This window comes from Tenebrio molitor, chromosome 2 (genome assembly GCF_963966145.1).
Source record: "Tenebrio molitor chromosome 2, icTenMoli1.1, whole genome shotgun sequence".
In the NCBI taxonomy this organism is placed as follows: Eukaryota; Metazoa; Arthropoda; class Insecta; order Coleoptera; family Tenebrionidae; genus Tenebrio; species Tenebrio molitor.
In genome coordinates, this window is record NC_091047.1 from 1,602,036 (window position 1) to 1,624,029 (window position 21,994).

At 40.4% G+C, this 21,994-nt stretch overlaps 5 protein-coding genes across 6 annotated transcripts; 1 reads left to right on the forward strand and 4 right to left on the reverse strand.

The window, feature by feature from the left end:
- Positions 1-7,282: 7,282 nt before the first annotated feature.
- Positions 7,283-9,029, reverse strand: LOC138125009 (RING finger and CHY zinc finger domain-containing protein 1-like). The gene is made up of 6 exons (XM_069040220.1): positions 8,789-9,029; positions 8,543-8,704; positions 8,342-8,497; positions 7,955-8,233; positions 7,813-7,906; positions 7,283-7,761 (listed from the first exon to the last, which is right to left on the reverse strand). Exons 1-6 carry the CDS (start codon positions 8,882-8,884, stop codon positions 7,670-7,672), a joined length of 879 nt encoding a protein of 292 aa, XP_068896321.1. The 5' UTR covers positions 8,885-9,029; the 3' UTR covers positions 7,283-7,669.
- A 153-nt stretch (positions 9,030-9,182) lies between these two features.
- Positions 9,183-11,994, forward strand: Not10 (CCR4-NOT transcription complex subunit 10). Its single transcript, XM_069040217.1, has 10 exons — positions 9,183-9,323; positions 9,388-9,617; positions 9,665-9,821; positions 9,877-10,018; positions 10,069-10,471; positions 10,519-10,870; positions 10,957-11,402; positions 11,456-11,616; positions 11,670-11,855; positions 11,912-11,994. The coding sequence occupies exons 2-10, from the start codon at positions 9,526-9,528 to the stop codon at positions 11,968-11,970; spliced, it is 1,998 nt and encodes a 665-aa protein (XP_068896318.1). The 5' UTR covers positions 9,183-9,323; positions 9,388-9,525; the 3' UTR covers positions 11,971-11,994.
- Positions 11,990-14,491, reverse strand: LOC138125008 (putative gustatory receptor 28b). Of its 2 annotated transcripts, XM_069040219.1 has the most exons (4): positions 14,306-14,491; positions 12,456-14,254; positions 12,253-12,405; positions 11,990-12,113 (listed from the first exon to the last, which is right to left on the reverse strand). In XM_069040219.1, exons 2-4 carry the CDS (start codon positions 13,407-13,409, stop codon positions 12,048-12,050), a joined length of 1,173 nt encoding a protein of 390 aa, XP_068896320.1. In that variant the 5' UTR covers positions 13,410-14,254; positions 14,306-14,491; the 3' UTR covers positions 11,990-12,047. The 2 variants fall into 2 exon arrangements, with proteins under 2 accessions (XP_068896320.1, XP_068896319.1); XM_069040218.1 differs by having other exon boundaries at positions 12,456-14,491.
- A 1,290-nt stretch (positions 14,492-15,781) lies between these two features.
- Positions 15,782-17,715, reverse strand: LOC138124024 (putative gustatory receptor 28b). Its single transcript, XM_069038943.1, has 3 exons — positions 16,153-17,715; positions 15,951-16,103; positions 15,782-15,899 (listed from the first exon to the last, which is right to left on the reverse strand). Exons 1-3 carry the CDS (start codon positions 17,098-17,100, stop codon positions 15,831-15,833), a joined length of 1,170 nt encoding a protein of 389 aa, XP_068895044.1. The 5' UTR covers positions 17,101-17,715; the 3' UTR covers positions 15,782-15,830.
- A 2,589-nt stretch (positions 17,716-20,304) lies between these two features.
- Positions 20,305-21,522, reverse strand: LOC138124994 (putative gustatory receptor 28b). The gene is made up of 3 exons (XM_069040194.1): positions 20,623-21,522; positions 20,423-20,575; positions 20,305-20,373 (listed from the first exon to the last, which is right to left on the reverse strand). Exons 1-3 carry the CDS (start codon positions 21,520-21,522, stop codon positions 20,305-20,307), a joined length of 1,122 nt encoding a protein of 373 aa, XP_068896295.1.
- Between the last annotated feature and the right edge of the window lie 472 nt (positions 21,523-21,994).

Here is a 21,994-nt window from a genome sequence, read left to right on the forward strand (position 1 = left end):
ACACGCCACCCTCGACGAAGAGACGTGCGAAAAATCGCACAAGGTCCGGAACGAAATGTCAAGACCGATTTGGATTTTGACCGCAGACGAAAATCCGATGGGTCCGAATTGACCTTATCCGACCCGCAAACTGGTACGAACGTTTCGCAAACGTCGGTACTGGTTTGCCGAAAACTGCCCCAGTTTCCCCGAAACACACTTCGCGGCCCTATTTTGTCCGCCGAGGTTACAGAACTCCCACAGACCGATAATTCCTCTAATTTATTGGCGGGTTTATCACGTCGAACAACTAGTTTCGGAGATGGGTCCAGAAAAAATCTAACTCGGGATTCCATCAGTGCGGTGCGTGCGGTACCCGTCAGCGGGTTTGTGCCTCGGCGAACGGCAAACAGACGCGCCGCTTCCGCCGCAACGCGCACCGACTAGGACGCTGCATATTTGCTGATGCGTTTTTGTCATAAATTTATTCGAGATTTGAGATTACATGTTTTCGAGTTTTTCTACGAACTTACTGTTTGACCAGGTAATTAACCCCTTGTTTGTGTGAATTGATTTTGGAGGCTCAATTAGAGTAGTACCTTCAACACCTCTCTGTCAACTCGTCAGTTGACATTGTCGAGGAAATTGGATTAAATTTCCAGTTTTACAACGCTACAGGGGTCCCAAAAGTTCTCGTCGAGAAATCTAGATCCGTCCCCGAGTCCAAAAGTCAACCGTGAATAGTAATGAACTTGTCAGCGATCACTTAAATATTCGTATTTGTAAAATTAATTAAAAGCAGCCGATTCTGTTCGGTTTGCGGATGTTGCATCTCTTGTGCAACCACCACATTCTTTACTTTTTGATTAACGCGACTCGCAAAAATCCAGATCTGAGTCCTGTGTAATTCTCGTGGACAGTACTCTCTGATGATCGTCGGTTCCGAGATCGTGAAATATCAAAACGCGATGGAAACGGACTCGTCGTCAAATATTTAAATATTCATATTTGTAAAAATAATTAAAAGCGGTTGATGCTGTTTGATTTGTGACCGTTTCGTCTCTTGTGCAAGCACCACACTCTTTGCTTTTTCACAGCACACTTTTTATTAAGAAATCCAGACCTGAATCCTACAAAATTCGCGTGGAGGGTACTCGCAACGATGATTGTCGGTTTGGAGATTGTTGAATTGTGAAATATCAAAACGTGATGGAAAAGAATGTTAAAAAATTGTTTTTATGTAACATTTATATAACATATTTACTTGCAAAAATCATAACCTTCAAATTGGTTTTGTTTAGATTAGTTCACTGGAAATAATGGTCATAAACTGTCGTACTAAACCACATTACATAAATAATATTTTGTTGTTGAATTATTGTGTTTCCATGAAAGAAATCAATGAAACATGACGCACTTTAAAGTGTTACACGTACAGAGTGAATTAGAGTAGTGTAGTAGTTCTTGTCGTGTGGGGACGTGCAATATCTTGTCGTAACGATTAGTCAAGGTTTACAAAGAGGGAAAAAGTTAATAAGATTGGAAGCAGTTTACTACTCAACTTTTTTGCTTTTAATTTTTTTATCTCATCATATTTTCTTAATGTGTTTTAATTCACATTCTTTTACTCTCTCAAGAATAATATTCTTCTTTGTTTTATTTTGTTTTCTTAACAATTTCATAACATTTCAATACTCAAAACTGGCACTTAATGTTTGAAAGTGCTGAAAAGTTTTGGATCTCTGTGTTTAAAAAATATGAAATAAAGGATAATAAAACACATTAAACACAGTAACAAAACACTTTATTATTTCCTTTAAGTGAATCAAAATATAGATTTGACAGATGAGAAGTTGGTTGGCACGCCTGTAAAGTATCGAGTGAAAAAACGTCGAGTGTTGTCAGATAATAAAGCAATGGTATAGTCGAAATGTTTTGGATATGGATTGTCAAACTCAAGGTCGCTAAAAACTTATGATTGAACTGTACATTAGTGAGATCTGTCATAAATTTCAATAACCTTATTGGCGCGTTTAGTTACTTTTGCTGGTAGTGCCAACTTAACGACAAGTCCCCAATCCACATGCATAACGTTCCAGCTATAGGTACCGTGAGATCGAAAAAAAAATTAGAGTTGGCTGTGACCAAAAATTTCAGTTGGAAATTCGTTAAAATTTCAATTATCAGATGTCAGTCTTAAAAGTTAGGTTAGTGATTTTGAGAACCTTGAAATCTGGATTTTCATAAAGGTGTGCATTATGTGTGACCTGTCGGTTGTGAGGAGCTCCAATCGTATTTACGAACTAGAGTAAATGTTCGAAATGTCTGCCTTCAGCTTCCAAACACAATGCTACTCTCTTCGCTTCATGTTTTCAAATGACCTTCGCAAAGTCAGGACATCAATTAAATTACAGTTATCAGTAATTACTTGCATGAATTCGGGAATTGTACCAGGCCTGTTTTTGAACACGTTGTTTTTCAGGTACGGAAAAACAAAATAATCAAGACAAGTTGTTGGTAAGTCGGGAATGACAGTTACTATTGTAATTAATGGCATCTGATGACATTTGAACTAAATTTTTACGTGCTGCCAACTGAAGTGTATTAATCATGGCCGTCTCGATTTTTTTTTAATTTTCGATCGCACTGTATTTGTTTTATCGACCACTGTGTATACCTATCCACTTCTGTGGTGACGTCGTGCTTCGTCTGAGGCGCAATTTCTGCGATCGCACCGGAAAAATAAAAATAATTCAGTATCGAATTACACGTCATCGGCCATAAAACAGCGTCTTTTGTTTTTCTCCGGTATTGACAACCCCGCGATTTTTTGCGTGTTTGTCTCGGCAAATCGTAAACAAAGAGTGATTTTTTGCCGGTTGTTGTGTACCGAAACCGATGAAAACCTGGCCATAAATTATTTCGGTTCGGGAGCCTTGATATAAATATGGAAATATAATCGAAAGTGAGTCGAGAAAAACCGCAAGACTTTTAACACCTCGCCTGCAGTTTCATAAAGATTTCTTCAGGTGTGTCACAAGTCGGGCAAAAAGCGTCCCGGGGGCCGATTAATCTGCATCAATCGATGGTCCGGAGAGCGATCCCATCAAGTGGATCAGATGTTGGGATAATGGATTGGACATCGCGCTCCACTCTAACCCAGAACCGTTCAACTGAAACTGTTCCTTTTTCACACTTTCTTGCTCGGCCAATTGACACTTATAATGTAATAAGATTATATCAGCTGTTACGTTGCGAATTTCAGCGTTTGTGTGTGCGTTTTTCAGGCCGCCGTGAAATGGGCAGTCGAAGTGTGAAAGGTTATTTGCGGTTCGGGAGTCGTAACTCACGCTGATATCCTGATGCCGGCTCGTATAATAATCAAGGAATAATCATCGGAGAGTTGTGCAATAAATTTAACGGACGATTGGACATAATATCGCCAAAAAATTCCATCCCAGCTCTAATGTTGTCGTCGTCGTCGTCATAAAATCATTTCGATTCGATGGAAAAATTCAGATTTCGAATCGTTTTTGTTGTTTTACTTTATTGTCCTGTCAAAACTGCTGGGAGCTAGCTATTTTTGCAGAATGTCACGCATATACAACTTCGTTCGGCACCGCCACCTACCTCTTAATTATCACCGGTGATTTGCCACTTCCTGGACAGGAAGAATCGATCGGCGAAAAACAATTCTGCAAGAGTGTATTAACATGATTGCCATTGAGCCGACCCGCGCTCTGATCATCCATCACTCGCAGAATTCCCCCAAATGATTCCGGTCTGGTGACTACGAATTTCCCAAAAAGAAAACAAATCGAGAGGTCAAGGACACCAGATGTGTCTGTTTCATTCATAATTTAGAAATAATCACGGCTTAGCTTTTGTCTGGACCGGTGAGACTGGTGTCTAAATAAAAATGTCCTCCAGAGTGGTTGTTCACAACTTCTGTGTCCCGTATGTCGCAGCTTGTGCCTTGTGAACTGTCACTGTTGTCAAATTTAATCTCCGATTTGTGATTAACTGTCTTTGTTTGTCGTCATGTTCGCTATTTTTTTTTCAAAACTGATATCCAATGCAACGCAATGATTTTTTACTATTTCTGACAGAAAATTAATGGTTTGTCGCTGAACTAAAATAATGTAATATATTACACCGGACATACGTTACGTTAGAATTTTCAGAGCACTCTTGATTAGATTTTTTATTTATAGACCAGCGCCATTCTTTACATTGTACAAATCTTAAAATGTTTCGGATTTGACGTTATGAATAATCTATCTTGTAATGTAAAATATTTTCCGATTTCGTAAATATGCAACTAAAACAACAGGGGCAAATTCTTTTCATTGTTGGAATTATTTCTATGACTCCAAGCGTTTCCAGTTTTACAAAAACTCTAGTTAACAAAAATAAGTGCTCTTCTCAAATTTTCTTTCAAGTCCTAATTCCTAGACCACAATCCTCTCTTAAGACTCCTTTGTAAAGTCCATTCAAAAAACACCTGGACTGTCAAAATCAAAATTGCAGTTGTTAGGTTGGTTAAATCACTAGTTATTTTCATATTGCCCGGTCGGTATCTATGATTTTTTGATTTTTCAAACTATTCATTTGTTTAAATTGACATTGTCAAATAAATTGCAAAATTGTTTAAGTATGTTTTGTAAAAAGGTTAAAATGGAAAGTTCAAAACGAACTAAGGGTGGTTCTATTGGCGCGAGAGAAGAGAGCAAATTATTATATTATAAAGCCATACCTCCAACAAAAAACGTTTCTGATTTTAACCCAACTATGTGGAAAAACAGCATCTTGCATTATGAAAATAAAAACCTAATTAAAGCTGACTGGTTAACCATGTGGATATTAAAGATGTTCTACCCACAATATGTCTTTAGCGGAATCTGACCCAGATAAGGTATGGGAAGCGATTTTCAATTTTGGTTGTTTAGTTTGTTATCTGTTTTTAGTTTGTCGTGTGTCATCTTCTGTTTATCTTCGTGTTTTTTATAAACTTGATGAAATTGCTCCAGTTCTTTTAGTTTCTGCATTTCGCTTCAAGAGTTCAAAACCTTTTTAGTTCAATAATTAAAAAGGAACACATAACCTAAATATATTTTGTAACTAGATTTTGACGTTGGTACACTTTAGCGAAAAATGTTTACACCCAAGTACAGTCAAAACAAGCATTTTAGTTAAAATTTAATTTTGACAGTCCAGTTTTTTGAATTTAAATATGCAACTAACAACACAAACAAATGACAGCTGCCAATCACTCTTTCTACAGCTCTAAACGCGTTCAGTTATTTTAGTTATAACAAAAATAGTTGCTTCCAATTTCTGTAACTGAAACTAATGTAAAGAAAACAACCCAAAAAAGATTCTGAAATCTTTTACTTGTCGTTAAAAATTTTCTCCCGATCGATTCACCTTCTTACCTTTGCAGAAAGTGTGATTTTAAATTTAATGTCATTCTTGAATATGCCAATTAAAACTTTCAATGCTCAAGTTTTACCCAACCTTATTTAGCAGACCATTTAGATTTAATGTTGTAAATTCTTACGACAAACTTGAAATTAACTTGAAAAACTTGTTTGAAAAGAGGATATAAATCTGTGTTATTGTCTTCAGCACGATTGACAAAATGACAAATACTCCTCATTTTATTCATATTTTTCCTTACATATTTTTTTACTTTTGCGTGGCCTCCAAATCGTCATTACCTCGTCGTATTAAATTTTATCACATGATTATTTTTCTTCACACGAGGTTGAGCTGAACTTCACCTCATTCAAACCCATCACAACCCGTCCAAATTTCTTTCTTTCTTTTTGCTTTATCACAACATTCTCGCCTTGACCCGCCAATTTGTGTTTATCGTTTTGACATCTTACTGGAACACACGGTATACACGTTGCGGTCCACCAATTGCGTGCATTTTTTCCCGCCGGTTGTGCAACCGAACAATATCCGGAGAGCATTCGTTTTTGCCCGTTTTGAAAGTGCAAGTATTTTGCGTGTGGCGCGGAAGCGGCACACGCTTCGCAGATGCGGGAAGCGACGTTCGCCGCGCCGATGAGGAAGCGCGTACCAGGAATAGCGCACTCGATTAGATCGCGGAACATGCATCCTGCAAGACGCAGGAATCGGTACGCCATTGAGCAGTACATCGAGTTGAAAGCTCACGGCCACCGTCAATGAAATTTCGTCGGTGTTGACAACACAATTAATCATCAATTATCATAATAAACGAGATGGTAATGTGATTGCGGATTTATGAAAAATATGGGAAAATTCCGGGAACAATCGGAATTCCTGGGGCTCCACGGTTGGGTGGAAAATAAAACTTGGTCCGTGCGAAATGCCAAATCGTAAATGTCTCGGCGGGACAGGTGCGGGCTCGGGCCGGCATAAATCAGCAGGCGGGCTCCGGTGGCCCCGTTCGTTTCATCTCCCCGGCCCATCAGGTCACTTGTCAGATAAGGTCACGGCCGAAGCTCCTGCAGCACTTCGGCACGGTCTCGTCGTGATTCCTCCTCATCCGGCCCTTCCCGGAAAGCCTCTGCTGATCCGGCGGCATTTTCCCGGAGAGAGCCTTCGCCGAAGCCGCCACTTGATCCATTTCCTCGGCGTTTGGCGCAAATAATCGTCGGTAGCAACGGAGCAACCTTCACATTTCCGACCGAGATTAGGTATCGCATCTTGCTTATTTGAATGTCGCCGGAGCGGGCGCTGTCGTGGAAAAACCGCTATAAGAGCCGGCTGACATTTGGCGCTTTCCCGGATTTTCTGGGTTCAACGTGTTGACACAAGCGGAGCCGTCGCCAAACAAACACCTGATAAATTCGCATTGTCTCTGTTTGTCCACATCGATTACAACTCAACTCAACTTTTTGGCCAGGCTTGCGGGAACGAATGCAGGTCGCAGCTTAATTCGACCGACACTCGAGTGTCAATCGACCGGAAGTGAACCTGACCTGTCGGGACTTCGCAATCCGGAAACGTTTTCGAAATTTGACCCGTTCGGGACGAAAACGAGATATCAGCGGTTCGGTATTTAGAAAGCAGAAGTGTTTTAGAATCTTCAGCAAAATTCCTGCTTTCATTTCTTCGTCGTTGGCAATTACTTTGTACGTTTCGGTCGCTGGAATTATGGAAATTCATTTTATAATTTGATTTGTAACAAAACCAGTGGCAAGTCTTACGTGAATTTTTTCAGATAGGTTGAACTTTGTAATCTCAAGACCACTCGACCTTTCTAATTTCATGAAATCGATACGTCCAGGGTTAATTAAAATTCGACAAATCAAATTCCATTTTTTATTAACTAGTTCAGATTTACATGACTTCGGAGTCGACTTCCCACTCACCTTAGTACGCATCGGAAACTATTTGTAGAATCACAAAATTCAACCTAAACCAACTTAACGGTACAACAAATCAATTACACGGATCTATTATTTCCTACCGATTACATTAATAATATCAACAGATCGAGTATATCATATAAAAATAAAATCACACAAACTTGTACACTATGTACAAACTTATATACATTCTATTTAGTTATCGCGTACATTGCACTAGTCCTACTTGCTAATATGGTAAATATAAAATGCCAGTAATACATCGGAAACCTGCCGAATTGACTTAACACGCATGAAAGAACGAAGCCTCAACCTTAGGAATAATTTCATGACTGTTGACTGTTGGAACTCGCGGCGTCGTCGTCGTCGTCGAACTGCAAAGACTGAGCCTGACTCAAGCTGCTCTGCCTGTTCCTGCCTAAAAGTGTAAAAATATTGACGTAAAAGTCACCACATCGACGGTACCAACCTGACGGCTTGAAAGGTCCCTTGATGCGACAAGTGTTGTACGACCCGCAGTGAATGCACTTGCACCCGATCACGTGGAACTTGACGGTGCTCTCCTGAATCAAAAACTCGGCAAAAGTGTCAGACTTGAAGGGGGCGCTTACCTTGTGACAATCTTTGCACAGGATCTGCACCAAGTAGCAGTTATACTGGGAGGGCATAGGCGTGTGGGCCACTTCGTTGTCCAGATACTTCCACAGCTGGGTCATGTCCATCAGGGACGTCTGACAGATGGGGCATGCGTAGTGGCCCGCCTTGAGCAGCTGATTGAAGCAAGTGCGGTGGAGGAGGTGGCCGCACATGGGGATGTGGCACGGGATCCTCGACGTGTGGATGTCTTCCAGACATACCGGACAGTTGGCCCGGGACACGTTCTCCACGCACTGCGATCGATCGATAATTGATTTTTAGGTTAACAGTCGCTTGACTGGGGCCAGACAGCGCGCATGCGCAAAACGGTCTACAGGCGGTCTGACTCGCGAGAATTTTACCTTGTGGCCGTTTTGTAGCTGGATGGGAAGGCACATGTTGCACTTTTCGCAGTGGAAAAACTTGTCGGCGCCCCCGATCCTGCATATACCGCAGCCGGGACAGTGGAACTGGTTTTTGTCCTCGTCATCGAACAAGTTGCACTCCAGACATGTGTACTGAACAGAAATTAGCGTGCAAGTGACACAGTGACTGGTACCCACCTTCCCAAATCTTATTCCGCAATTCTGGCACTCAGCCTGCACCGGCTGTCTCATCTCGCACAGCGTGCATATCAACTCGGTGACTTCCTTCCTGTTGACGGTGTGGTCCTCCTTGTCGTCGTGACAGAAGCGGCAAGTGTACACCTTCTTGCAGCAAGGAGTCTGAAGATTACGATTGAGTCAACAACAGAAGTGTCAGCGCTGTGCTAATTGAATTAAGCGCGACGTAGCAAACAAGTCGCTTACCACGAATTTGGATTTTCTTTTGTAATGGGAGCACCCGATTTCCTTGATCGCCTCCTCAGGTGGGCCCTCCGCCACTGGCGTAGCCGCTGCGTCCATCTTTTGCCGGCGAGATTTGGCGCACTTCTGTGACTAAGCAATTCGCGAAGAGTCCCTTGGCCACCACTAATTTTAGATATGCGACAGCATACGGAATAATGTAATGAATCGAAGTTGAACTAAATAAATAAACGGATAGGCAACACGCACGACGCGACAAACGTCAATTACAGTGACAATTGACAAAAACAAAATTGAGATTATTATCAGGTTTGGAGGGTTGGCAACCGTGTTTATTCTAGGGATGGGTTTTCGACTTTCGAGATTCGAAATACCTAACTTCGAATCGAAGGGACTGAAGGGAGTACAAAATTAAATTTCAACCTTTACAGAGCGGTTTCAAATTTTCGGAAAAAGATCGACGGCAATAAAATATACATTTTTTTAAATTTTGCTGCGATTGACAATGTTTGACGTTATGACAGATCGTTTACAAAATGTAAATTTTTCTATTTTCAAAATTTCAAATTTTGGGACATTTAAAGCAAAATTTTACGTTTCAGACGAAGTCTTTGGTGCAGAAAAATCGTCTGAAAAAATTTGAAACATGAGTCATCTCGGATTCAGTCCGTAAAAGGTACATAACCTCAATTATTGTGGTACTGGCTGAAAAACAAAACAAAGCTCCTAAGTCGTAAATTATGGCCGAAAAAGAAGAAATTGAGAGAACTGCTGATACTGTTAGCGACCAGGAGCAGGAATATGCGCAAAATGCTCTAAGCGAGTTCAAAAAGTGGGTATAAATTTGATTTGCCAATCAAATTTTGGGACTTCTTTTAGGGCGAACTACGCCGGTGCTCTTCAGCACATCAACAAATTGGACAATCGGAGTAACGACTTCAAACTGGCACACAACAAGGCTCTCGTGGAATATTGCAAGAGCGACTTTAAAAAGAACGAAACCTTTCAGAAAAACCTAACCTCAATTTGTAACCAGGTTAAAAGCGTCATTGTTTTGTAACCACAGCGCGCTAATTCGCCTGGAATTTCAGTTCCGGATTCGGATCGACAAACTCGACGATGTGGATCAGTGTATTATTCACTACAACCAAGCCATATTGCTCTACCACCAACAGCAATACACTAACGCGATTTTTATTATGGACCGCGTCTACAAATTCATAGAACCTATGGGTAATGGAAATGCGAATAAACGAGTATTTTACAAACGAAAAAATTTGCAGATGACGCGTTAGCCAAACAAATTAGTCTTTTTGCAATTGAGCTTCAGTTGTGTGTGAGACAATCGGATAAAGCCTTGAGTTTGATAAGTTATTTGGAAAATCAACTTATTAATGGGACCCCCAACATCAAAATGTTGGATAAGAGCGTGAAAGAGAAGAAGACACCACAGCCTCTGGATCCTGCGACCGAAGAGTTCAAAAGAAAGCTTCTCAAGTATAAAATTCGTTGTTACTTGATGAACCACAACTTGGAGACATCTGCGAGGGAAATCGGCAATCTGCTCAAGGACAAACAGAATTTTGAAGCGTTATTCCTGGCGGCCAATCTGGAATATTTGCAAGGCAATTTTGTAGAATCTCAGAAATTTCTAGCGTCAATTCCAAACGATCATTTAGTATATAAGTGAGTTCTCCCAAAAAATTATCGCGTTCGTTAACTTTCGATTGTAGCGAGTGTGGAGAGTCCTCCACGCTCATGTTCTACAACAACATGGGTGTCATCCATCATGCAATGGGCAAACCCAACCTCGCCTGTCATTATTTCCAAATGGCCTTGAAAGAGGACATTGCGTTGACGAACAACAGTAAAAAAGACAGTAGCAGAGGCCTGGATGACAAAGCGTTGCACACGTTAGGCGGCTCGAAATACCACGAACTGATGTACAATCTCGGCGTGGCCCTTCTTCACGCCAAACGACCGGTGCAAGCTTTCGATTGCTTGATAATCGCCGTGAGGCGGTATCACCGGAATGCCAGGTTGTGGATGAGGTTAGCAGAGTGCTGCATCATGGCTGGAAAAGAGGTAAGTGATGAATCGCGGCAGCCATGATTTATACTAACTGTCAAACGACAGCGCCACCTATCTACTATCTAGATTTTTCTTTACAGTCAAACGAATTAGATTTTGATATTCAAAAGAAACAGAAAGAAATTGTAGTGGATGTGATTGGTTCGAAAGACAAACAGAAAGTCATCCTGACGACGAATTTGACGCGAGACAAGAAGTACAGTACGGATAGCCAGTCGTACGCGGTCCCCGTCCCGTCGTTGGAATTCGCTTCGCTGTCTTTGCGCAACGCTTTACTTTTACTTCCTTCTGACACGACGGCGTCTCCGGTCCCCCTGTTCCTGATCCCCGGAGTGACCCCTCCGGTACCGTCGTCTAGTCCGGGGCCGGCGCCCTCTTCGCCTCTCTCGCCCGAAAGTGTGATAAGTCTCCGTAACAGTATTCTAGCAGCCAGTGCCTACGTCTCTCTCTGTCTCGGGGACTACATTTTAGCCTTGGAACACGCCGAAAATCTGCTACAACAGCCTCGACTCTCCGGTGCCCACAAGTACTACACCGATACGGTGACGATTTCCTTTTTAGTGATGTTTTTGTTGTCAGATTGCTCGGTCATCTGTACTGCGCCGAGGCTCTAGTTCTCTTGGAGAAAATCTCGGAAGCTTTGGAACATCTGAATCCTGACAACATCAAATACATCAGTTTAGAACTGCCAAAAAGCGACGAGAACGAAGAGAGGAGGATCAAAACGTCGCCGCCTCCAAGTTTGTACTTGTCGATGCGTGGGTGGCGTTTGTTTATTGTGATTTTTTTGCAGAGTGGTTCCCGCACAACTTGTCGACGGCGCACGCCACGATGCAGTACAACATCGCCGTCGCCAAGACCATCAGAGGCCAACTGGACGAAGCCATCGCCTTGTTGAAACAAGTGTGGCAGATGAGCAGCAAATGTAAAGTGCCGGGTCACATAATCATGCTAGTTTTGTACATCGAGCTCAAATTAGGTGGGTGGAAGCGATTGAGCGATCGATTTGTTTGATTGTCTGTTTTTTTTCTGCAGGTCGACCTGAACCCGCCCGGAACCTGATCAAACAATACTTATTTCAGAATAGGTTATAAGGTGAAAAAAATAACTTAAGCGAATGACTGTGATTTTTATTTTACTCACTCCACGTGATCGGTTAAGTGTTCGCGACTTAATCGGCGAGAGTCGTACCCAGCTGGATCAGAATTATGATGTAGGTGGTCACTCCTCCCATTATCTGAAATTAATTCGATTGATTTTTATTTAGTAACGGTACCGAGTAGCGGGGCGTAATTTTAGAACTTTCAAAATTTTCCGTGAGAAGAGTTGTTCGGGCGTCGAAGATTTTAACTAGGTAAGTCCGGTTTGTCACTTACGGAAAAGACGAGAGTGTAGTTGATGGGGAAGAATCCCGCGGCGTTGAATTCGACTTGCTCGTTGGCTATCTGCAAAGAAAACATCTCGATTTCGTCGCGTATGTCGTGATCTTCAGTGTCAAGTTTGTGAATCAGTTCTCCGGCTTTGTTAGCCTGAAAAAAATTAATTTGAGTTGTCACAACTAAAGCACGAATTGATCTACCTCTTCGATGGTGGAGTAGCAAATGTCGCAAACGTAAATCGTGTCAAAAACAAAAGTTAAGTTTGAGAGCAACGGATTGACAATATCAGATATCACGAGTTCGGTAGACTGCAGCGCCACCGTGAGGTAGAATATGGTGATGACGATCACGGTGAAACTGACTCCAAACATCAGGAGCAGAACCACTCCGAAGACCTCGTTGAAGAGCTTGACCAGTTTGGACAAGTGGTGGTGCAGAGCGCAGATTTTACTCAGAGCGAAGAGTTGCTTCGTGTTCTTGGCCTGCAACAAGTTCCTGGAATTTTTCTTGTAAAAGTGTTGCACCAACTGGTTGATTTGCTTGTTGAGGATGAAGAACCGCGCCCTCAACAACGCGATCATCTCGACGCTCTGATGGCAGATCGCAGAGTTGATCACCAACAAGCAGTAAGCCATGATCTCGACAATCATCTCGGCCCTATTCCACAGAGCGATGGCGACCAGATTGCCGATGAGAACGCCCAAAACGACCCACCGGATCAGCCCCTGCAGCACGATGCGCTTCTTGGACTTCTGGTAGTTGATCTTGATCCCCATCGTTTGCAGTTTGCCGTCGAAGTCGACCACCTTGACCAGGAACTCGACGAACAAGTCGCGGTTGGTGATGGCGGTAATCCAGGCGGTCGAGACGTACACCAGGTTGATCACGAGGATGATGACGTCGGTGGCTTTGTAAATCATCTCTCGGTTGAAGGAGGCGACCGTGTAGACGCAGTGGCCGATGGAGTAGGCGTAAACGGTGAAGAGCAAGACGTTCCAAAACAGGCGGATTTTTGAGGGGCGCAAGGTGCGACCGAAAGTAACCAGACCCATGAGCTGGCTCTGGTAGAGGAGGATTGTGATCGAATTCATGAATTTTTGGGAGAGTTTCTCTTTGGGTTTTGAGTAATCCGACATTTTGCGTATTTGGTACATCGCGGCCAAGTCAACGTCGAGTGGGACAGTTAATGGGTCGTGAGTCGATGGCGTGACCGCTAATTTGTGTAAAAGGATTGTTTTAAATGATTGAAATTGGGTGGTTTTGTAGTAATTTTATTTATATGCCCACGCCCCCCATCTTGTTTACGTGTATTTTTCTATAATGTATTACGTAAAGGTCAAGGTGAAATGGTTGCCAGAATTCTACATAAACAAAAAAATTGAATTGTAGTTCTGTTGCAGTTTTGTGCGAGCGGCACATAGTTATAAGCGCCTCCGCACTGTTAACACGATAAAAACAAATCAAACGCACACCATTAATTGGGGACAGAATTGTATAGATTTTATTGGCGAAGTAATTAGAAATGATTAAATTACTACTGGAAGATCGAATCGCTGATTCTGAGACGATTTTCTCGCCACTTTAATATTGCGTTAAAAACAGTAGGATGATGTAGGTCCTGACGCCGCCAATGATCTGGAACAATTTTCGAGTGTATTGTGCGGCCCGGGAGCAACCCCACCGTGAAAATAAGGGTGCGATCGTTGGGAAAGAACCATCCCGCGTCGAATTGGACCGGATTTGCGACCATCTACAACGAAAACATCTCCACCACATTGTCGATAACCGCCGCATCTGTATCTTGTGGTCGCAATTTTGCTCATTGGAGGTGAATTACATTAATGCAGTAATACACTAAATTGTAATTAGTCAACGAGTCCGTAAACATTCACGTTGTGGGACGGTCTACAACTATCGACGAAATTACTCTAATTTAACCAGTTTATGGATTGCTTCATTGTTTTGCGATTTCTCCAATATACGATGTGTCAGAATAAATCTAAAAACTACGTTTTATGAATATGTTTGTGACGAATAGAATGCAAGAAACCGCATTGCTCTATCTCCACTAATAGTTGGGAAACGCACAAAAATATAACCTCAAAAATGGTGGAGGTGCCGAGATAAAAATTCATAGGAATAGAAATAACTTCGTGACTGTTTGAGCTACATAAAATCTATAAAGTGTGTTTTAAAGATTTAATTATGACGAATATAATGCAAAAAACCGATGGAATCTATTGGGTGATTTAAAATGATTGTGGATAAGTATGGAAACTATGGACGAAAATGTATGTGGCAACTGTGTGGGTGGTGTAGAGTTGACATTTGTTTGACATTTCATAAGCGTGCATTTGATTTTTTTTAATCTACTTTGCGTCACAAATTCACAAAAAATAAAAATAACTCCGCCACTGTTTGAGTCACATCAAATCTGTAAACTGTGTTTTATAGATTTAATTGTGACGAAACGAATGCAAAAAAGCTCAAGAGTTTTTCTTTATCAACTCATGAAAAAAACTGCAAACAGAGTTTGCGCAAATTGCGGAGGCGTCGAGATATTTTTTTCAAAATTTCTCCAATACAATTTAAATTAGATCACATCCAAAAAGTGTGTTTTGTACATTTTACTGTGACAAAGCTAACCTCATGACTACTGTACTAATAGGTACTGGTTGAGAAAAATGTAAAAATATGAACGCCAATTCAATAAACATGTGGACTGTCAAAATCAAAATTGCAGTTGTTAGGTTGGTTAAATCACTAGTTATTTTCATATTGCCCTGTTGTTATCTATGATTTTTTAATTTTTCAAACTATTCATTTGTTTAAATTGACATTGTCAAATAAATTGCAAAATTATTTAAGTGTATTTTGTAAAAAGGTTAAAATGGAAAGTTCAAAACGAACTAAGTTGGTTCTATTGGCGCGAGAGAAAGGGGCCATAAGAAATTATTATGAGGAACAAACAAAAAAGTGATAATAACGGGAAGAAATTACAAATTTGTGCCAAAGTCGCTCCAGTATTGTTAACTAAGAATTGGTGTTTGTTCTTGTGATTCACAAATCAAAATTTTACAGAGATAAGTGTTAATCAAGTGTTAAATAATTTTCTTCTGAATAAATGAAACAGATTACCTAGTTTATTTTGGATGATTTTGGTTGTTGTGTAATTTGTTAGGTACCTGTTTTCAGTTTATCGCGTGTTTTTTATAAACTTGATTAAATTGCTCTAATTCATTTAGTTGCTGCATTTCACTTCAAGTGTTCGAAGCAATGAATGATTAAAAATGAAAACATAACCTCAATATATTTTGTAACTAGATTTTGATGTCGGTACAGCCTAGCGAAAACTTGTTTTATCCAAGTACAATCAAAACAAGCATTTTATTTAAAATTTAATTTTGACAGTTGAGGTTTTTTTTGAATTTACTATATTTTGAAGAAATGGTGAACAATCTTCAACTGTCAACGAAATTACTTAATAACTAGAAGTCCATTGGAGTAAATAAAAAACGAACGGTTTGTGTTTGTGGTAGGGTTTTATTTGTATAATTGAGTGCTTGAAGTACAATTTAGTTTTCTGAAAGTGTGGCCGAGAGCTGAATCAGGATTATCATGTAGGTGGTGACTCCCCCGATTATCTGAAAGACAGCGAACATTTAACTTAGTCGATTACCGATTGCGCCCCTTACGGAAAAGAGTAGGGTGAAATTGATCGGGAAAAACCCCGCCGCATTGAACTCGACCTCCTCGTTGGCAATTTGCAAAGAGAACATCTCCATCTCGTCCCTAGTGTCGTGATCTTCAGTTTCGATCTTGTGGATCAACTCTCCCGACTTCTTCGCCTGGAAGTCTCTCCCTAACTCTTTGAAAAAAACAACACTCGATACGCACCTCTTCGATCGTTTCGTAGCAGACGTGACAGACGTAAATCATGTCGCAAGTGTAGGTCAGACACGCCAGCAGAGACCACACCAGTTTCAGCCACTTCACTTTAGACGCTTGGAGCTCAGCGGCGCCGTAAAACAACGACAACACCGTCGCGACGAAGCTGATGCCGAACATGAAGAGCAGGACCACGCCGAAGGTGTCGTTGAAGAGTTTGACCAGTTTGGTGAGGTGGTGGTGCAAGGCGCAGATCTTGTTCAGGGCCAGGAACCTCGTCGGTTTCTTCGCGACGGTGGCGATGTTGTTCTTGCGGAAATAAGAAATGAGGTGGTTGATTTGTCGGTTGAGAATGACGAATCGAGACTTGATCATCAAGACTAGTTCGGTCATCTGGTGGCATCCGACAGAGCTTATCACCATCGAGAAGACAGAAGCCCAATCGGCTATCAAAATGCGCGTTTTGGCGTGAACCCGAGAGTACCACGAGTAGAATGCGATGATCACGGTCAAACAGATGTAGCGTACCAAGAATCCCAACAGGATTCGTCGGCGACTGGCGTCGTAGCTGATGGGGATGCTGTTGATGTGCAATTTTAAATCGAAGTCGACCAGTTTCCCCAACAGGTTGATCAACTTGTCGTTGTTGATGATGGCGCAAACCCAGATTGTTCCCACATAAGTACCACTGATGACCAAGAATAGTATGTCGGTGGTTTTGTAAATGGCAGCGGGACCGTGGGTCACCGTAGCGGTCTTGTAAACGCAGTAAGACACGGTTGAAGTGTAGAACAGGAACGCTAAAAAACTGAAAACACATCTTACTCGTGACACTTGGAATTTCTTGTCGGTGTAATCGAACGTGACGATTCCGAAGATTTGGCTCTGGACGAGGAGGAGCCTGACGCCGTTGAGGAATTTTGGAAACTGTTTTTCGTTCATTTTTGAAGTGTTCATGGTGTCTAGACTTAACACACGTAATACGAAGAAATTATGAAATCGATAGGTTTGTGCATTAATGCGATTGGATCGTTTAATCCTTGCGGTATATTAATGGAAATGTAGATATAATTTTCACCACCCTCTTGCTCCGCGTCGTAGATAAATACTACGTGTGACAAGAGCGTTTAAAACATTTGTACTAATTGGGAAAAAGTTAATAGAAAAAAAGGTCAGATATCCAGAAAAAAGCAAATTTTAACGTAGAATTTAATGGGTTTTATAGACTTGATAGTGAGGAAGCGAATGCAAGAAACCGCATGACTCTGTCACCAGTAGCAGTTGAGAAAATAGCAAAAGTGCATTTACAAAAATGGTGGAGGCGCCGAGAAATTTGTTTCAGTAGAAATCACAATTTCTCCGTTACCGACTGGGCTTAGTCAAATGCAAAAACTGTGTTTATAGCTTCAATTGTGACGAATGGAAATGAAAACCTGCAAAAAGTCCAAAAATATGTTTTGAAAAAATGGTGGAGGCGGCGGGACATTTTAAAAATAAAAATGACAGTATATCTGTTACCGTTTAAACCAGATCAAATCTAATAGTAGTTTATTTAACGAGTTCGTGTGTAAATTGGCCCACTCATGCCAAAAAAAGGCCCAATTTACATAAGAACGAGTTGAATACGTTTTTTTGTTCGACGAGCCCTTAAAGGCTCAAAACCGCTTAAAATCTTTAAAATTGGCTTGACGTTTCGTTTTGACAAGTTGTCAAATTTTTCAAAATCTGTTCCACAGGAAAAAAATCTCAAATTTTGACAGTGTCGAACAAAAAAAACTATTAGGCATTCACGATCTTTTGAGACCGAGTTGACTATGATTTTTTCTTTTCATGTTGGACTAACTGCTTCAGTGATGCAACGGATGCAACTTTTTTTCTGTCAGTGTCTGTTTCGCATTGCCAGATTTATGTATTATTTTAATATTCCTAAAAAAGTAAATAAAAGATTTTTTTGTTCGACACTGTCAGAATTTGAGAATTTTCGCCTGTGTGAACGGATTTTGATAAATTTGACAACTTGTCAAAACGAAACGTCAAGCTAATTTTAAAGATTTTTAGCGATTGGGAGCCTTTAAGGGGCTCGTCGAACAAAAAAATGTTGTATTCAACTCGTTCTTGTGCAATTTGGGCTTTTTTTGGCACTCGTGGACCTTTAAAACTCTCGTTTCACTCGAGTTTTAAACTGGTCCATTCATGCCAAAAAAAGCTCAAATTACACACGAACTTGTTAAATAAATAACTATATTAAGTGTGTAAAAATAATTTTAATTTCCGACAAAGCAAAAGTCAAAATTGCCAACATAATTTTGTTACGACAAAAAATTTCCATTAAACGATGTTACTTCTAATTTAAACATGACAGACCAAATTTAAGAGATCCGGCAACAATGTACCTATTCAGAAAATATAACCTTAAACTGAAAACAACCTAACCTAACACAAAAAGTGTCAATTTCCTTTAGGGAATTTAGTTTTCACCGAAGTACTGCCAACAAAAATACTAGATGGTCATAACCAACCCGGTCCCAAAAAGATCGCCTAATATTATACAGCTGGTTTCAAAAAAATCGGGAAATGAAAATTTTCCTAATGTAAATTTGGTTTTGTCGATTTGTCAATTAATTGTCTACTTGACAATACCTATCAAGTGATTTTTAAAAATGTCATTGAATTTTGACGTTAAATCTAACCTATCTCTCGTAAGAAGGTTTCACACTATGGAAAAATTGCAAAAATGTGTCAATTTTATTCTGACAGTTCCCGTTTTTTTTGCAACCAGCTGTATGTTTTATAGATTTAATTGTGAGGAATCGAAGTAAAAAAACCGCATGAGTTTATAATTAGAAATACGTAGTTGAGAAAAGAGCAAAATTAATTAACAAAAATGGTGGAGGCGCCGAGACAAAAATTTACTAATGTAGAAATATCTCCGCTACTGTTTGAGTTAGATCAAATTTGTAAACTGTATTTTGTAGATTTAATTGTGGCGAATCGAATGCAAAAAACCGCGCGCTATTTTGTCGTTAGTAGTACTTGAGAAAATGTCAAAAATATACGGTGGGATGAATAGTTTACTGAGATAAGGGGCGGCTATGACTTTGACAGTGTCAGATTTTCAGCCAATAAACGTCAAACAACTGTCACTATTATGAATCAATTTTTAACACAAAATGGTTTTTACTTCAGAACATAAAAGATTCGTCTTACTTTCGTAATGGTGTTTTCAATAACGGAGAATGGACATGTTGCTTGTTTGATTGAGTTTCGGCAAAAATTTCCAAATTTAAATTGATAATAAATAAGGTAACGACAACGGTTGCGACGAATATTTCCATCTCACTTAATTTGGCGTAATGTTAAGTTAATGTGTTTGACACGTAAAATTTCAAGTCAAAAAAATCCCTAAAAATAGTGCACTTCTCTCTTTGTCACACTCACGACATTTACCGATAATGCCCTCTCTTTTAATTTGGAGTCTTAAAAATGAACAATGAGTTGTCGCTACCTTATTTATCATCGAGAACCTTAGAAATACTTCCGTGTATTCCAGAGCATCTGTGGAAATACGTTCAAAATCTCAAAGCCTTCTTTGATCTAAATAATTGTTGATCGCACGGTATTTACCTACAACAATGGTGGAGGCGTGAAAAACTTTTGACTTATCAAGTAGTTGTTGTTTAAATTTCTTACGGTAGATTTGTCTTTCTAGAATTTGGATTTTTTGCGAATGCGATCAGTTCTCTTCATGGTGAACCAACGGACCACGGACCACCTACTATGATTATTATCTAATTAGTTATATTTAACACGAGACTCTGAATTAAGTGATTAATATTTAAAAATATGATCAGAATTGCGGTTTATTCGTTGTTTTTTTTTACATTTTTAGGCCAAAATTAAGATTCTCATTATAATTTGAAGTGAACGTCTAGGAAACGTGTAATTTTACTCTTACGGTTTACCGTTATGTGATAAATGAACGAATTATGATTCGGTCGTTAAACAACTAGTTTTTTAATAACTTAATTAAATTATAACTGTAAACAAGACAGGAAACACTCGCATAGTTTGTTTGTTGCCATCAGTAATTAATAACCCAAGCAACATACTCGTATTCACAAAAATATTAATTTCATCATCCGCGCCACCAAATTTCCCAATTTAATCAATAACCAGTGTGGCCGACAGCTGAATCAAAATGATGATGTAGGTGGTCGCACCGCCGACAATCTGCAACACCACCTCTTTTCACACCAATTTTACTCCGTGCGATACTCACCGAAAAAATCAAAGAGTGATCGATCGGAAAAAACTTGGCTGCGCTAAATTCAACTCGCTCGTTGGCGATCTGCAAGGAGAACATCTGAATTTCTTCGATCGAGTCGTGCTCCTCGGTTTGCACTTTGTGAATTAAATCCCCCATCAAGTACACCTAAAAAGCACAAGGTTTTATTCTGCCTCTCAACAAAATGGAGGCACCTCTTCGATCGTCTTGTAACAGACGTTGCACAGATAAAAGACGTCGCCGATGAAAAATGCGCCGTAAGTCGACGACAGACTTAAGTGTTTCCACTCGATTTCCACCCCCTGGACGCTGGCCGAAAAATAGAACAACGATATAACGATCGCCGTGAAGCTCGTCCCGAAGAAAACCAACAACAACACTCCGAATACGTCGTTGAAGTATCTGATCAAGCGACAGAGGTTGTGGTGCAAATCGCATATTTTGCACAAAGTTGTCAGTTGCAATTGTGCGTTTGTTCTTTGCGTTGGGTCTATTAAATGGGTAATTTCTTTGTTCAAAACTAGGAATCGAGCTTTGATCATGGAGATCAATCCAATAGTTTGATGACAAAACGCCGATTTGATCATTAAAAGAGGCAAACGAACAAATTCGGTGTAAATATCGTGTTGACAGATGTACACTCCCATCACAAAATAATAAACAATATTAAAAATCAAAACGACATGTCTGACAATCAATTCGATCACGTCGGCTTTTCTTTGCTTCTCGTAACAGGTGATTCCAAATCTGTCCAAGTTTTTGTCGAAATCTATCATTTGGTAAAACAGTTGGGAGAGTTTGTCGCATTTCACCACCGCAGAGATCCACACGCTTGCCACAAACGAGAAACTCGTGATCAGCATAATCAGTTCGGTGGTTTTGTAAATGAATTTGTTTTCTTGGACGAACACCAGTTGGTACATCGTGAAGAATGCGTAGAACAGAAACGATATCGTCACCAAAATGTTGACGGCACATTTGATTCTCGATTTGTCAAATCTTCCGTCACTTAAAGTGAGCGTCGTCAGGCCCAGAATCCGGCTTTGGTACAAGACAATCTTAAGAGAGGACACGAATTTGTCAAAAGTGTTCATGCTCTGTGAGAACAGCAACGGAAGTGTAATTTTGTAACTTGTTTTGTATCTAAATGAAATACATAATGGTATTGACGCGTCAGTAACAAATAGAGTTGTCTCATTATCAAATTGGAAGTGAATAATACAAAAACAAAGGTTCAATTTGTGTTATTAACTAGTTGTGGTCGTGCTGCAACCAGTAATACACGGTGTGGTAGTCATCGATTCAGTCGCAGACTGTACTTTTGTAAACATTTTGCGGTTGCCAATCGTCACGTTTAGTTGACAGACATGTGACACTGGTTTACGAGGGAGATTAAATTGATGCGTAAACGTTGCAGCGATGGGCGTAAAATGATGGTTGTTTATTTGCGGTTGCGCTTTGTCGTTTCCTTTTGGTAGGATTTTTGCGTTTTTGGTGGGTCGGCTAGGTGGCAGCACTCTCGCCGTTCGAAGTTTGATTTCGTCCGGTTGGCACCGCCTCTCCAGC

Coding starts and splice junctions, on each gene's coding strand:
- LOC138124024 (XM_069038943.1), bottom strand. CDS start 17,100: ATGAACACTTCAAAAATGAACGAAAAACAGTTTCCAAAATTCCTCAAC. Junction 16,104..16,152: donor GCTACGAAACGATCGAAGAG/GTGCGTATCGAG, acceptor AGAGACTTCCAG/GCGAAGAAGTCGGGAGAGTT. Junction 15,900..15,950: donor ATTTCACCCTACTCTTTTCC/GTAAGGGGCGCA, acceptor GCTGTCTTTCAG/ATAATCGGGGGAGTCACCAC.
- LOC138125008 (XM_069040219.1), bottom strand. CDS start 13,409: ATGTACCAAATACGCAAAATGTCGGATTACTCAAAACCCAAAGAGAAA. Junction 12,406..12,455: donor GCTACTCCACCATCGAAGAG/GTAGATCAATTC, acceptor AATTTTTTTCAG/GCTAACAAAGCCGGAGAACT. Junction 12,114..12,252: donor ACTACACTCTCGTCTTTTCC/GTAAGTGACAAA, acceptor AATTAATTTCAG/ATAATGGGAGGAGTGACCAC.
- LOC138125009 (XM_069040220.1), bottom strand. CDS start 8,884: ATGGACGCAGCGGCTACGCCAGTGGCGGAGGGCCCACCTGAGGAGGCG. Junction 8,234..8,341: donor AGCTACAAAACGGCCACAAG/GTAAAATTCTCG, acceptor GATCGATCGCAG/TGCGTGGAGAACGTGTCCCG. Junction 7,762..7,812: donor GGGACCTTTCAAGCCGTCAG/GTTGGTACCGTC, acceptor TTACACTTTTAG/GCAGGAACAGGCAGAGCAGC.
- LOC138124994 (XM_069040194.1), bottom strand. CDS start 21,522: ATGAACACTTTTGACAAATTCGTGTCCTCTCTTAAGATTGTCTTGTAC. Junction 20,576..20,622: donor GTTACAAGACGATCGAAGAG/GTGCCTCCATTT, acceptor TGTGCTTTTTAG/GTGTACTTGATGGGGGATTT. Junction 20,374..20,422: donor ATCACTCTTTGATTTTTTCG/GTGAGTATCGCA, acceptor GTGGTGTTGCAG/ATTGTCGGCGGTGCGACCAC.
- Not10 (XM_069040217.1), top strand. CDS start 9,526: ATGGCCGAAAAAGAAGAAATTGAGAGAACTGCTGATACTGTTAGCGAC. Junction 10,019..10,068: donor CAAATTCATAGAACCTATGG/GTAATGGAAATG, acceptor AAAAATTTGCAG/ATGACGCGTTAGCCAAACAA. Junction 11,856..11,911: donor GTACATCGAGCTCAAATTAG/GTGGGTGGAAGC, acceptor TTTTTTCTGCAG/GTCGACCTGAACCCGCCCGG.